Source organism: Protopterus annectens, chromosome 9.part0 (genome assembly GCF_019279795.1).
Source record: "Protopterus annectens isolate FY-2018-M chromosome 9.part0, PAN1.0, whole genome shotgun sequence".
NCBI classification, from domain to species: domain Eukaryota; kingdom Metazoa; phylum Chordata; order Ceratodontiformes; family Protopteridae; genus Protopterus; species Protopterus annectens.
Window position 1 is genome coordinate 630,111,215 of NC_056743.1, and position 15,289 is coordinate 630,126,503.

General features: G+C 40.2%; 1 protein-coding gene across 1 annotated transcript in view; it reads right to left on the reverse strand.

Annotated features, from left to right (window-relative positions):
- NOTCH4 (notch receptor 4) overlaps positions 1-15,289 on the reverse strand; it is a 563,400-nt gene that overhangs the window by 194,842 nt on the left and 353,269 nt on the right. The window contains exon 19 of the mRNA XM_044083199.1: positions 3,809-3,962. Coding sequence (XP_043939134.1) covers positions 3,809-3,962 — 154 coding nt within the window. The remainder of the gene's footprint in view (positions 1-3,808; positions 3,963-15,289) is intronic.

The following is a 15,289-nucleotide window of genomic DNA, read 5'->3' on the forward strand; positions in this document are numbered from 1 at the left end:
GCTTCTTTAAGCAACATTTTCATATTCCATGTATTCCCACTGTATGAACACATACATGAACTTACTAAAGGAAGTCAAATAATTCAGTGACCTTATCCAACTCCTGCAAACAACTACATTCTTGTTTTAACCCCCGTCTCCTGACACCTACCTTTCACTTCTTTCAGGCTCCTCTTACATCTTTCTACAGTCATTCCAAGCTGGCAATACCATTTACCTATAACATGCAAATGCCAGAAGATCTTCTTTAATTTTGACTTAAACCTTCCTCTTAGTTAGGAAATAATACAGTACTCTACAAATTTTATGATCTTTTCTTTAGACAGAAGTTTCATATTTAAAATGTGCTTTTATTATTTCTTTATGCTACATTTCCATAGTCTCTGTTTTTTCTATAATCCTTCTTCCATTTCTTCTTTAGCAGTTTCATATTCCAGGCATTTAGAATTCCTTTTTAGTAACAGTTATGTATTCCCACCACATATTCCATAAAACATTTCCATATTCCTGACGTTATGTGGTCCTTACTTCATGCAGCGGGTTTATGTCCCTGATGTTACATGAACCTTTTTTTTGTCAACATCTCCTGTGATAGGAACATTTCAATAATCCTGGCATCCCCAGATCCTTTTTTAACTCAGTAGTTCCATATGCAGCTCCATATTTTAAATGTTCCACAATTATTTCTTCAGGTATTCATCTCCCTTTCCTATGTATTTCTAATTCTGTCTTTAGCAGAGTTTCCATACTCCAAGCGATACAAAGCCCTTTTTAAATACTCATTTAGTAAACTAAAATTCCTATATTCCTGTACTCAGGATTGTTTTCTTTAAGTAAACTTTTGGTGTTCCTAATGCTCCAGATACAGATCTATGTTTCGGGTATAATAATAATATTATTCCTTTAGATTTCACTTACTTATTTCAGATATTTTATTTAAGAAAGTATGTAGAACTAATAAAGTAAAATGATGCTGTAACGATTAAAGCTGGAAAGCAAGTGGAGTCATGCTAGGCACACATAAATTGTCTGTTCAACTTGATTCTGGGGACAAACTGACAGTGCAGGTAAAGCAAACTAAAATAAAAATGCACAATGCTTATTATCCATTACTGATGCATGTGATGAATGGATAATCAGACCCTTTCAAACATGCATGGCCAAAGGTCCCAGTTATAATCCAATCCAGATACAGTAGTGGACAGGCATAGCAGATATGCCCAGCTGCGAAGGAAATGGTGCTAAATATTTACAGGTTTAACAAGATAGACAAAGGAATTGGTAGTCCGACGACAACTGTTTCTGTACATTACAGATCTATATTACAGCAGTTCATCTCTTTCTTTTTTTTGTAGCAGTTTAATATTCCTGAATCATTTTGGTAGCAACCAGTTTGTTCTTAGCTCCATATTTTGTGTGTATTCTGCAGTTCATTACATAGGCAGCAGTCATTTTCAATTCTTTCTTTAAATGACAAATCTATAATCTAGGTAATTGCAATCCATTATATACAACCGGTTCATACTGCATGTAGTCAATAATCTTGTTTTAAGAAATATTTTAAGAAATGTTCTAATAGTATATGTACTCCATGGTTCACTCTCTCAGTAGAAAGGCAATAATCCAACTCTTTTACAAGCCACTTTATAGGCAGCAGCTTCATATTCCTTGTATTCCACGATCATGGAATTGTGTTACCCATTTCAGAATCCTGTCTTTAGCTGTAATTCTATAATCAGGTTTCTGCAGTTTTTTCTATAAAGAACAATCTGGCATTCCATGTATTCCACAATCCTGTCATATAATGCATATTTTATGAGTTAGTTCTTAACTCTTTGCTTTCTGCAAGAGTTTAGTTGTCAAGAAAGCAGAGTTCCTATGTATCCTGTAAGAATATACTCACCTTTACAGAAGACTTCTCTATACTTCTGAAACAAATATATGCATCAGTGTTTTCAAAGTATAATTTCAGAAGTCCTTGTACAGATGTATACCTAAAACTAAGGCAACAAGGAGACATCTACAGGCTGATATGCTTTGCTAATCATGCAATGGACAGTAATGGATGTACAGAGCTGGAGACATTAAGGAGTGATTGCAAAATGTTATGAAAAATATGAGATATTTTCCATGTTTATGTTAATAATGCAGAAATGAAGTTGATACTGTCATGTTGGGGATGATGTATACAAGCAGTAGTTGTTATTAAAAAATGATATTACAACATGGTGGGTGCTATGGAGACATGTTGAGATATACTTATATTAGTAAAATAGTTAGGACTATTAGCTACAGTTTCATAACTGCATTAATTTCATAGAAGCTGTGTGGTCTACAGGTGAAAAAAATTGGTGCCATCTTATAGAAAACATTAAGGCATATACTCTGGTATTCAAAGAAATTTTCACTGCATTTACTATCATAACCTTGAAGTGCACTTGGTCAGTTATGCACGTCGCTGAATCATATTGTCGAAAGTTAAAACATATTCATGTCCCCATTTCAAGCCATGTGAATATCGATGATTGCAATTCGCTGCTATGGGAATGTGACTGTTGGACATCATGTGCCATTTGGTGTTTGGGGATGCAGGTTCGCTACATCTAAGTTCGATATTTAGCCCCTTTGAAACTGTAATCCGAGGTTTCACCAGTCGATAAAGTGCACTTCAGTGTTATGATAGTAAACCTTTCATTGCTAGTGCTAATTGCCCAGTACAAGTTGGCTAATTACTACAACAGTGAGAAAAATTAATTCAAAGATAGGTATGGCCACAATGAAAAATACCTCATTATCATATCATTACTATGTTCCTGAATTTAATGTTAGTGTTCTTCCCATAGGCCCATGTATAACATTAGCAAAGGCAACCACCTAAATGCACACACAAGAAATGATCCCAGGGATAATGCTGCCATGGATACTTGCCAGCTAACATGTGGTTTTACAGATTAATATTGTTTTGAAATACTGAGAAAATATTGTGTACATATATATATATATAATTTGTATAGATTCTGCAATATCACAAAGTAGCAGTAGGCTACCCTGTCTTATCATACACCCACTGGAAAGCTCTCAAATAGGTAAACAATTCTCCCATAGATGTGTATCTATCTTGTACACTTACAGAGATAGTCCTTTGCCTGATCATAACATTAGTAATTTTTGACAAATAAAATAACACTTTTCTTTCATAAATCTGCAATGTAAATTCAGCATGCTTACATCAATGTGTAGCCTATTGTCTATGAAAGATCTTTAATTTTTTTCATTTTTAATAACATATAGTTTAGCAGATACTGCAAATGTTGTGAACTACGATTTCAGTAGGGGATTTTGGGAAAATGTAGACAGGAACAAGTGACTTCCTGGCTTAGAAGAGCTCTGAAAACAAGGGAATTAATTAATTTCCTACTGCTCAGGACTGAAGGAGTTAATTCAAAAAATTATGACATTCAAAAAATTATGACATAATTATTTTAAAAAAGCATTCTGAATGTACTATTAACTTTCATAAGCCTTATCACATTATATTTTCTTTGACCTCTAAACAGGGTTTTAGGAAAACACATATTTATTAAGCTTGTTAACTAGCTGTGTTACAAGATACAGCGTCCTTTCAAACACACGACCTAGTGATGGCAATGCAAGGTTTGGTACAGAAGATGAACAAAAAGAAAAGAATTGACCAAGACTTGGTATGATTCTCAATTTAGTATCAAACTTTGTGCCAACTAATGCATGCTTTTTCTTCTAATCACTTAATTTGTTTATGAAAAGCTTATTTAGCATTGATGGTACCTACCCTGTTTTTGTGCTGCCACCTCGCAAGAGACCTTTGGAATGTCACAGTATTGTCCAGTCCAGCTACTCTGACACTGGCAGTGGAAGTCAGTATCTTTCTGAGTGCACTTTGCTCCATTTTTGCATACTGTTGTAGAACACCAGTCAATTAACATCTGGAATAAAGGAAGCAGGGAAAATAATAATGTCTGATATTAATCTGTATTAAATTAATCCTCAAAAATGATCAACAGTGGAAGCAAAAAGCTTAATTCAGGATACACACACGCACACACGCGCACACACGCACATGCACACACACACGCACACACGCGCACACACACACACACACACACACACACACACACACACACACACACACACACACACACACACACACTATGTATTTTAGAATACACACTTTTCTATAGATTAAATGTAATCTGTTAGCATTTCAACCCAAAATCTCAGAACACAATTTCAGTTCTCTACATACTGAATTAGGAATAAACAGGGTTGAAGCTCACATTATTGGATTAATTTGTTAAGGATAGTTTGTACCTCTTGTTCCATGGCTTTGATATACTGTCCATTCCCCATATTACTTGTTTTTAAGCAGAGTCCAGTTAATGGACATTCTAATACAACTATCATATTAATCCCAAAGTTGGCAGTCTAAACAATAAATTGCCTGCATCTGGAAAACATCCAGGCCCACAAATATAAAGACAGCCTTTTCTCAATTTTCACTTTTTATGGCTTCAGGCCTAATAGCAGCTGTGGTGAAAACTCTATATTTGTCAAGGAGAATGTTTGCTCTAGGCCACCCACAAACTGAACTCATTGAATTACATATCAGGCTAGACAAGATTAATTATAGGTTCATAGGTTCATACTAGGCTATCTGCCCTAGGGCATTTATAAGCCTAGCCAGAATGTGTTTGGCTTTCGCCACCCATTTTAAATTAATTTTGCTATGCCCTTTTTCGAGGTTAGTATACTGTGCCTCTGTCTAACAGTGGCACAGAAGTGATACCCGGGGTAAACCTACGATCTCCCATCCACTCATCAAGATTCCTCTTGAAGAGAGTCAATGAGGGACTCTGCCTAACCTGGACTGGGATTTTATTCCAGAGTGAAGGGAGCCTCTGGGTTATGAATCTGTCTCTCCAGCATGTCCTATTTATTTCAGTGCTGAGGTTCAAGTCTCTCGAGCGCATAGCTCAATGGGATTTGGATTTTCTGAGGTGCAGCATGTCCATTAATTCCGGGTTGGACACGGCTTTATACGTCAGGCATAGATCGCCTCTGAGAAGGCGGTATGCCACTGAGTAGAGCTGGAGTTTCTTTAACCGGGCAGCATATGGCATCTGTTTGAGCCCTTTGATCCTCTTGGTGAGGTACTTTTGGGGTCTTTCCAGTTGCTGCAGGTGTCTGGTAAGGTACATCCCAAAAGGGGCATCGTACTCAATTATGGGCCTGATGAGGGATGAGTAAAGAGGCACGATGACCACCCCTGATCTAGATGTGAATCCCTTCATGATTAGGTGGGCTATATAAAATGTTTTTCTAATGACTTTGGCCACGTGGTTGTCAAATGAGAGATTGCTATCAACTTGGGTCCCCAGGTCCCTAATTACTTCTTCTGTACTTAATGGATTACCACCTATGTGGTAATTTGTGGGCACTTTGTTTTTGCCAAAGGGGATGACTATACAGTTTTTGGCGTTTAGCTTGAGGCCATGGCTCTGGCACCAGTTGTCTGTTTCTATGAGGCCCTTTTGGAAGATGCTTGTGTCGGCTGGAGAGCCGATTATGGCGCCCAGTTTGCAGTCATCTGCGAACTTAGTCAGCCATGGTCCTTCCGTGTTGGCCTGTACCTCGAGAAATATATACCGAACAAGAGAGGTCCCAGGACTGAGCCTTGTGGGACGCCACTTGTAACTGGTTTGGAGTCTGACATGGCTCCAGCAATTCTAACCATGTGGGTTCTGTCCTTGAACCAGTTTGCAACCCATCTAGTGACATAGGGGTTTATATTTAAGCTGGTGAGCTTATCTATAATGCCCGAGTGGGTATTGTATCGAAGGCTTTTGCGAGGTCCACGTAGGCTGTGTGGACCACCTTCCCCTCGTCATTGGCCTTGGTGACTGTTTCAAAGGAATCAACCAGATTTAAGAGGCAGGATCTGCCCTTAACAAAGCCAAACTGGGTAGGATCCAGTGTCTGTAGGTCCCCAATATCTTTATTTATGAGGTCCATGATGATCCTTTCTATAGCTTTGCAGACCAAGCTAGTCAGGCTTATGGGGCGATAGTTTCCAGGATCCGTTGAGGCACCACCTTTGTGGAGAGGGGCCACTGTTGCTGTACGCCACTCTTTGGGTACATATCCTGTAGTAAGGCTGAGATTGAACAGTAGTTTTATGTTTGGGTTTAGCTCTTCTTGGAGTTCATGTAGGATGCAGCCCGGGACACCGTCTGGTCCCATTGATGCTGTGTTTTTTGCTTTGGAGAGGGCAGCTCTTACCTAAGCATCTGAGATGTCAGGGGGGGCAGCACTCTGCTGGGATAAATATTTGCCCTTTTGGTGGGTGGGGTTTGCGCTGAACCTGTCTGCTAGGATGTTGGCAATGTCTGTGGGTTCAGTGTATTTTTTGTCATTTTGGACTAATTCTGAACATATCTGGGAATTCCTACCCAGGTTCCTAACATAACTAAAGAAAGCCTTGTGATTATCCGTAGTGTCCTTTGCAATTTTTCTCTCGAAGCTGGCCTTAGACGATTTTATGAATGCCCGTAGTTTTTTGCTAATACTGATCAGAGATGCCTTCCCTTTTTGGGATTTTGCTCTATCATGTAGTAGCCTCCTCCTTCTATTGTATAGTTTGTTTGTGGATGGGGTCCACCAGACAGGACGTCTGCCTTTGGAGGATTGGGTCTTGGTTTTATTTGGGATTGCATGATCCATGCATTCCTGACGGTGTTCATAGAATGCGTTTATAAAGGATTCTGCGGTCTGGGACATATTTTCCACAGACCCAGGGGCTTTGAAGGATTCCACCTCGGTTTTGAGGAGTGTGAAATTTGCTTTAGAGAAGTTTTTCACTGTGGTTTTCAGGGCAGGGGGTGGAGTCGGGATGTGAATATCCAGTGAGATTAGTTTATGGTCTGATCTTACCAGTGAGGGATACACTTCTGGTCTGGAGCATAGAGTCCCCATGTTGGTGATGATCAGGTCCAGTATATTTTCCCCTCTTGTGGGAGTGGTAACAAGTTGTTCCATAGCATTTGAGTTTATAAATTCTAGGAACCTTTGGGCTAGGGTGTTGGAGCTAGAGTAATGCTCCCAGTCTATGTCTGGGTAGTTGAAGTCACCCGATATAATGGTGTTTGGAGAGACCTTCATATTTTCCAGTGTTCTCAGGAAGGCCGAGTGGGGTTCCTGGGTTTGGGAGGGTGGTCTGTAGCAGGCTATAAACTGGAAGGCAGTTTAACCCACTGTTAGATGCACATGGATAGTCTCTGATGCTTCGTGCTGTGCCACCAACCTGGAGGTGTGGGTATCTTTGACGAATATTGATACTCCCCCTCCTTTTGTGGTACGGTCCAAGTTTTGGGGCCGAATAGCATGGTATGAGGTATAACCTGGTAGTGCTGGGGTGCTCTCAGGTGCCTTGAACCAGGTTTCTGTTACTGCACAGATATTGATGTTCTCCATGCTAAGGAGAGTTTCGAGTGCGTGCATCTTGAGGTTTAGACTTTTGGCATTGAGTAGCATTACTCTTAGTTTCTTATGCCTTGTGATACCTATGGAGGTGGGTTTGTCTTTTGAGCCTTGCCTAAAAAAGGCACTATTGGGGTAGCAAGAGCCTTTGCCAATATCCGAAAGCCCAGGGGTGACAGGTGCAAGCCGTCCCTAGTGAAGCATCGTGGCTTGTCGAGCATGTCATCCCAGGCTGACAGGCATTGGATCCCCTTTGAATGACACCAATACTTAAGCCAATTGTTGAAATTGATCATCTTGTCTTCATATTGTGGCATCATTCTTGGTGAGGGTAAGATGCTACTCAAGGTCAGGGTCATACCGGCCTGGGCTACATGCTCAGAGAGTTCCTCTATGTCTCTTTTCATGTAGTCCAGGAAGGTACGTCTCAGGTCATTCACACCAGCATGGACAATGACTGAGTCATATTTGTACTTGCCTTGGAGTGACCTGAGTGCTTGTGTTATGTGGCAGATCCTAGCGCCCGACAGGCAGCTCACCGTGACCTTCTCCTTGTTCAGCCTGGTGAGCGGGATGTCAGTGTGCCTGACGATAGAGTCACCTATTACAAGTGTATCAGGTGTGTTGTTTAGCCTTAAGGGCTGTGACTGTTCGGCACACTGGCTTTGTGAGCTATGTGTTGCATGTGTTTTGTTTTGGGGTAGCGGTTGCTTGGGTGTCTGCTTTGGAGGTCTCTGCTGCTTAGGCAGATTTTTATTTAGAGCCTCTGAGTATGTTTTTGTGTGTTTATGTGTTTGGTTTGCTGTCGTGGTAGGTCTATGTGAGACTGGAATTGTAGTGAGTGTGGTTTCCTTCTCCTCCTGACTGGTTTCGCCAGTACTGAGTTGAGAAAGCTTAGCCTCCAGTATGGCTATATGGTTGCATCTCTCACATGTGTTGGAATTTGTTGGGAGGAGGAGAGGGTTGTCTGTGTACATGAGGCAGTTGTAACATTGCCTCAAGATTCCCAGATTCACTAGCTGGACCGGAGAAGAGATTGACAACTGACCTTTCGACATGTTAGAATAGTACTGGGAATTCCTTTATAATTGAAAAAAAGGGCTAATGGGGAACGAGGTAATTAAGGGGAGTTTGTGAGGGTGTAGTGCTTTTAATATTTTAGTGCTGACTTATATAATTGCTTTAGTGAGCAAGTGCCAGGTAACTTAAATGCAATGTATTTCAGGTAACTTCAATGCAAAAACGACAAACAGCAACTTTCTTTCAAGTGAAACAAGGAAATAAGTACACTAAGCAATGCAGATATCACTAGGGATCCACAGAAGCACTGAAAAGCCGCATTTTAGGTGGAATTAGTGTTTCAGGGAAATAACAAGCAAACAAATAAGCAGCATACAAATAAAGCTAGATTCAGCAGGCCTGGATCTAGTCTATGCTACAGCAAACAAGGTGTACCAATTTCAGTAAGAAACAGTTCAAATATGCAGGCACTATAAGCCTTTAACCAGAAATTCCCAGCTCAGAAGGGCAGAGTCCAGCCTCTCCTCCCACAAGAGTGCAGACCACGAACCTTCTTAATGTAAAATAACTGGCCTGAAGCCCAAGTGCTTAAACCAGAACTAATACACTTTTAGAATAACAGACACTGAGCCCTCAATCAGCAGTTCCCAACTTAGAAGGATGTAAGCTACCTGTTCTGCCACTACAGTGCAGACCACAAACCTTCTTAATGTAAAACAACTGGCATGAAGCCTAAGTGCTTAAACCAGAATTAATACACTTTTAGAATAACAGACACTGAGCCCTCAATCAGCAGTTTCCAACTTAGAAGGTTGTAAGCTACCTGTCCTGCCACTACAGTGCAGACCACAAACCTTCTTAATGTAAAACAACTGGCGTGAAGCCTAAGTGCTTAAACCAGAATTAATACACTTTTAGAATAACAGACACTGAGCCCTCAATCAGCAGTTCCCAACTTAGAAGGATGTAAGCTACCTGTCCTGCCACCACAGTGCAGGCCACAAACCTTCCTAATGTAAAACAACTGGTCTGAAGCCCAAGTGCTTAATCCAAAAGACTTAGAATGATAGCTACACTTTAATCAAGTTACTACCAAGCAGTAATAAATACAATTGAATACTTTAAAGAATGCCTGGATTAGTGCTCAGGTTATAAAACAAAGCTAGATTCAGCAGGCCTGGATCTAGTCTATGCAACAGCAAACAAGGTGTACCAATTTCAGTAAGAAGCAGTTTAGATATGCAGGCACTATAAGCCTTTAACCAGAAATTCCCAGCTAGAAGGGCAGAGTCCAGCCTCTCCTCCCACAAGAGTGCAGACTACGAACCCTTTTAATGTAAAATAACTGGCCTGAAGCCCAAGTGCTTAAAACAGAATTAATACACTTTTAGAATAACAGACACTGAGCCCTCAATCAGCAGTTCCCAACTTAGAAGGATGTAAGCTACCTGTCCTGCCACCACAGTGCAGACCACAAACCTTCCTAATGTAAAACAACTGGTCTGAAGCCCAAGTGCTTAAACTAAAAGGCTTAGAATGAGTTACACCAAGCAGTAATAAATACAATTGAGTACTTTTAAGATGACGCAAAAGCAAACTAAAGTAGGAAGAAACACAAATACAGTAAAAGCAGATTTTTTTTTTTTTTTTTTTGAGTGAGCAAATGAGATGGGCCCAGGAGTTACAGGACAGAAACAAGTGCAAATGCAGGCCTTCAAATCAGAAAGTTGAGAGAGATGGAAGACCGCCCAAATGGCCAATAACTACAAATTCTGGGCCAGAACCACTCCCTATGTGGTAGACAGGTTACCTAGTGCTTACCACTCCCACTGATAAGCTAGAAGGCTTCCCTCCAACACAGAAAGGCTTGGGGGCTCAGAAGCTTACAAATAGTCCTGGATACAGCAAATCTGTATCTGGAACACTAATTACAGGAAAGGTAGGAAACAGGCTTACAATTTTTTTTTTCAGAAAAGTAGTAAAAACAGTAGTAAAAACAATTCACATGCAGTGCAAGCTGGCACACTTAAGTATGTAGCAATATTAGTCCACACACAGTTTGAAAAAATGTAATTAAATTAAAAAGGACTAAAAGCAAGTGCAGAAAGGGTTTATTAGGTAGAATGCGGTAAAGAGATGGAACTGGGGGAGTGTCCTAGATCAAATATACAGTGGGGCGGGCACTGCAAAAGCCACCAAATTTAAACTACTACCAGAACAGGGGGTGGGGGTGGGGAAGAAAGTTTCAACAGAGATGTGAGGAATCAGAGTGCAAATTATAAAACCCAAAAAATATATACTGATCTCTGTATATTTGCAGGACACTAAGACAACAGATATCTAAGCAACAATTTAGCTCTATAATACAGAATAATGCAGGAAAATATACTCAGCTCTATATATTTGCAGAAAGTCTTGTAAGGCTGTTCCACTTTAAATGCAGTGACTAATAGCTTGATAAAAAAACTCCCTTTTGTCCCCTGATGACTATATAAGATTCTTCAGTGTTCTAAATGATCCCTCTATTAGCAAAAACTCAAACCCAGTTATCTGGGATGACTTTAACTACATTTAAATAAACTGGGATACCTATACCTCCAATGTAAGATTTGCCCAACAATTCTTAAACTTAATAAACAAAAAAAAAAAACCTCCCTTGAGCATTGGATGAATAAAGCTAATAGGTAACACAGCATTCTGGATCTGATTCTTGCAAATACGACCACCTCCTTCCTCAGTGAGTCTGACCACAAAGTTGTGACCTTCTACTTGAAACTCCTAAAAGGCCTTAAAGCAAAATCTACTGAAGTTAAGGTCTATGAATGTAACAATGTCCACCTACTGAGTGATGAAATATCGAAATTCACTTATGACTATACCATTCCTAAGTCCGATACAGCAGCAAGCTTCACTAAGGAATTTTATACCAAATTTAGTAGAATGCTTAGCGTTAGCAGTCCACACCAGAACCACATTTCATGAGAAATTCTAAAACAAACCATCCTGGTGATCTTTCACTATAACTAAACTGTTTAACAAAAGAAAGAAACTCCTTAATATTAGATAGTATATTCAAACCCCTGTTTTCAAGGATGATATCAGAAGCATTATAAAAAAATTGCAAACATTATTATGTCTACCAAAGGAACTCATGAACTTAGACTGGCTTCTGAAATTATTCTTTAGCTATATCAGAAAAATAAGAAACAACACAATACATCACTAATTACTTACTCATAATGACGCCTCATACTCAGACCCAATAGACATTGCCAACATCCTTGCAAACAAATTTAGTGCCAGCATGACCCCCAAGACTTCAGTCTAAAGCCCTAAAATATCTAAACCCTTAACTCCCTGAATTATCTCTAAAAATCATTTACTGAAAGTGCAAATCAAGACCAAAAAGTACTTCCCCCATGGGATATGATGTGTACCTGGTTGCTTTACTTAACAGTGTTAAACATGCCCTTGCAAACTCACGCCTTAAACTGTTTAACAAGTTTAACTACTGATTCTATCCCTGATGAGTAGTGCACTGCAGTGATGGTGACCCACATATTTCTCAACCTCTTAGACCAAGAAATCTGAAGAAAGCCTAAATTAAGGTGTGTGGGGGTAAAGGCCCAAAAATAGGGACACATTTTTAATATTGTGCTTATAAACTTAGAATAACAGGATTTGTGTTAGCATGCATTTTTAAATACTATGAAGTGTAAACTGAAATGTCTGTCATTATTTAGTGACTTCAATCCTGTTATTTGCCAGAAAACCACAAATTTTATGAGGAATAGAGCAACAATGCAAGGCAAAAAGTTCATCATTCTGCAAAAATCTGGACAGTTAAGAGGTATGATGCCCCTCTAGAAGGGTGTCCTTATAACCAACTCATGTAATTACAGACCTATCAGCCTTACAAGCCTCATCTACAAAGCATTGGGATTTATTATAAGTGACCTCATAAATTACAACATTGTGACTCTTATTAGACTTGCCCCTCCCCACACAATTTGTCTTTCTGAAGGGTATATTCTGTGTATTGTATCTGGTAAACTTCTTTGAATGGGTTATGGAGGTTGTAGACAGTGGCCATTAGGTACACATGGCATATCTTAACTTAGCCAAGGCCATCAACATCATTCCCCACTCTGGTATCACACAGAAACTTAGTGCCTTAAAATGACCTAAAGTCAAAAGTTCACAGGAGAAATCTAAATGAGGGCCAAGTCCGATGAATAAACAGTTTATTTTGCCACAGTCAACTCCACAACAAATCACAAACCAAGACGGGATTGTTTTGATATGCTCAGCAAATTACCTATATGTGGTGAGACGGATAGCAAACTGGCTGAAAGACAGACCCTATACAGAAAGAGTTGCAGATCCCTCATAGTAAAGAATGCAAGTCACCAGTGGTGCATCTTAGTGCCTATTGCTGAGACCTCTCCTTTCTGGCATTTATTTCTCAGATTTCTGTGCAAATTTCTAACACCTCTGGCTAACAAAGTTTCCAGATGAGTGCAAACTGGGGGTTGTTGTTAAGTCACCCTCTAACATCCAAACTCTCCAGAATGAACACTGTCTACTAAACTCTTAGAGTACATAAAATGGGTTAAAAGTAAATGCTAAAATATGTCATATTATCACTTTGGTAAATGACCCCCTCCCTTCTTCATGCAATATACAAAGTACACTACTACAAAATGAAAATTTATTCAAAGACCCAGGAACTTGGGTTGACAACTCCCTCTCTTTTGACCAGTACATGAAAATAGTTGTCAGAAAATCCTTTTATGTAACACAGCAAATTGCCAAAGGTATATCATCACTGTCTAAAGAGGTAACTAATTCCTTATGATGAGCCCTGATTAAACAAATTAGTGAGTTCTATGTCCCCTTAGGGATGTATCTCACCAGTAGCGTAGCTAAGTTGGGATGAGAGGGACAAGTCTCCCAGGTGCAAACAGTTAGGGGGTACAATTGGGGGAGGCATACATCATCCCAATCACTCTTTAGTGTAATACCAGGTTTTAAAAGCTGATATTGTATTTGCAGTGAAGCCTGAGTGCTGTAACACTCTGTGTGTGGCCTAAACTGTAGAAACTGATTGCTACTTTGTAGTAAGCAGTTTGCTACAGTTTAAAAGTGAAAGACTACTATTCAGGCATAACCAAATGGCAACTTCAGGTGCACTCTCCAGTTCAGCTGGTGAACCTGGGTATCCTGAGGCAATGTTACACCTGCCTCATGTACACAGACAACCCTCTCCTCCTACCACAAAACACGAACATATGCGAGAGATGCAGTTATACAGCCAAACTGGAGGCTAAGGTCTTGCCACCCAAGACTGGAACAGACAGTCATGAGGAGAAGGTTAACACTTGCACCACAACTCCAGCCTCACATAGACCTACTAAACCAGCACTGGCAAAAATTACACATAAATACACTAAATCATACTCGGAAGCTCTAAATAAAAACCAGCAAAAGCATCCGAGAGCTCCAAAGCAGATACCCAAAAAACCTGCACCTCCCATTACAAACCAGACAGCATATAAAACACAAAATCAATGTGCCACACAATCACAGCCCTTAAGGCAAAATAACATACCTAACACACAAGTAAAAGGTGACTCTATAGTCAGGCACACTGACGTCACACTCACTAGGCTGGACAAGGAGAAGGTTACTGTTAGCTGCCTGTCAGGAGCCAGAATCCGCCACATAACACAAGCACTCAGGTCATTCCGGAACAAGTACAAATATGACTCTGTCATTGTTCATGTTGGTGTGAATGATCTGAGATGTTCCTCCCTGGACTACATTGCACTTGTCACCCCTAGGCTTTTGAATACTGGCCAAGGCTCTTGCTGTCTCCATAGTGCCTTTTTTAGGCAAGGCTCAAAAGTCAAACTGACCTCTATAAACTGCACAAATAAAAAAAAATGAGAGTTATACTACTCAACGCCAGGAGTTTAAATCTCAAAATGCATGCGCTCGTAGCACTCCTCAGTATGGAGAACATCGACATCTGTGCAGTAACTGAAACCTGGTTCAAGGCTCCAGAGAGCACTCCAGCACTACCGGGCTACAACTCATACCACCCATTTCGGCCACAGAACATGGATCGAAATACAAAAGGAGGGGGTGTATCCATATTCATCAAGGATACCTACACATCCAGGTTAGTGGCGCAGCATGATACCTCTGAGATCATCCATGTGCAACTAACATCAGGCAAATCTGCAATGCAAATTGTGGCCTGCTACAGATCACCCTCCATGACCCAGGACCATCACTCTGTCTTTCTAGAGACACTGGAAAACATGAAGGTCCTACCAAACACCCTGATACTGGGCAATTTCAATTACCCTACCATTAACTGGGAAAACTACTTGAGTACAAACTCCCAGGCTCAGCGCTTCCTGGAATTTATCAACTCAAATGCCCTGGATCAGCTGATAAACTCCCCTACCAGAGGTGAAAACATATTGGACCTGGTCATTACCAACATGGGTAACAGGTGTTCTGCACCAGAGGTCAACCTCTTACTGGTTAGATCAGACCATAAACTAATCACTCTGGATGTCCACACCTCACCATCACCACCACCAACCAAGGAAACCACAGTGAAAAACATTTCTAAAGCAAACTTCACCTTAGTTAAGACAGAGGTGGTAAGTTTCACAGCCCCCACACTAATGGATAATGCTGCCCAAGATGCAGAATCTTTTACAAATGCACTCTATGAGCACCT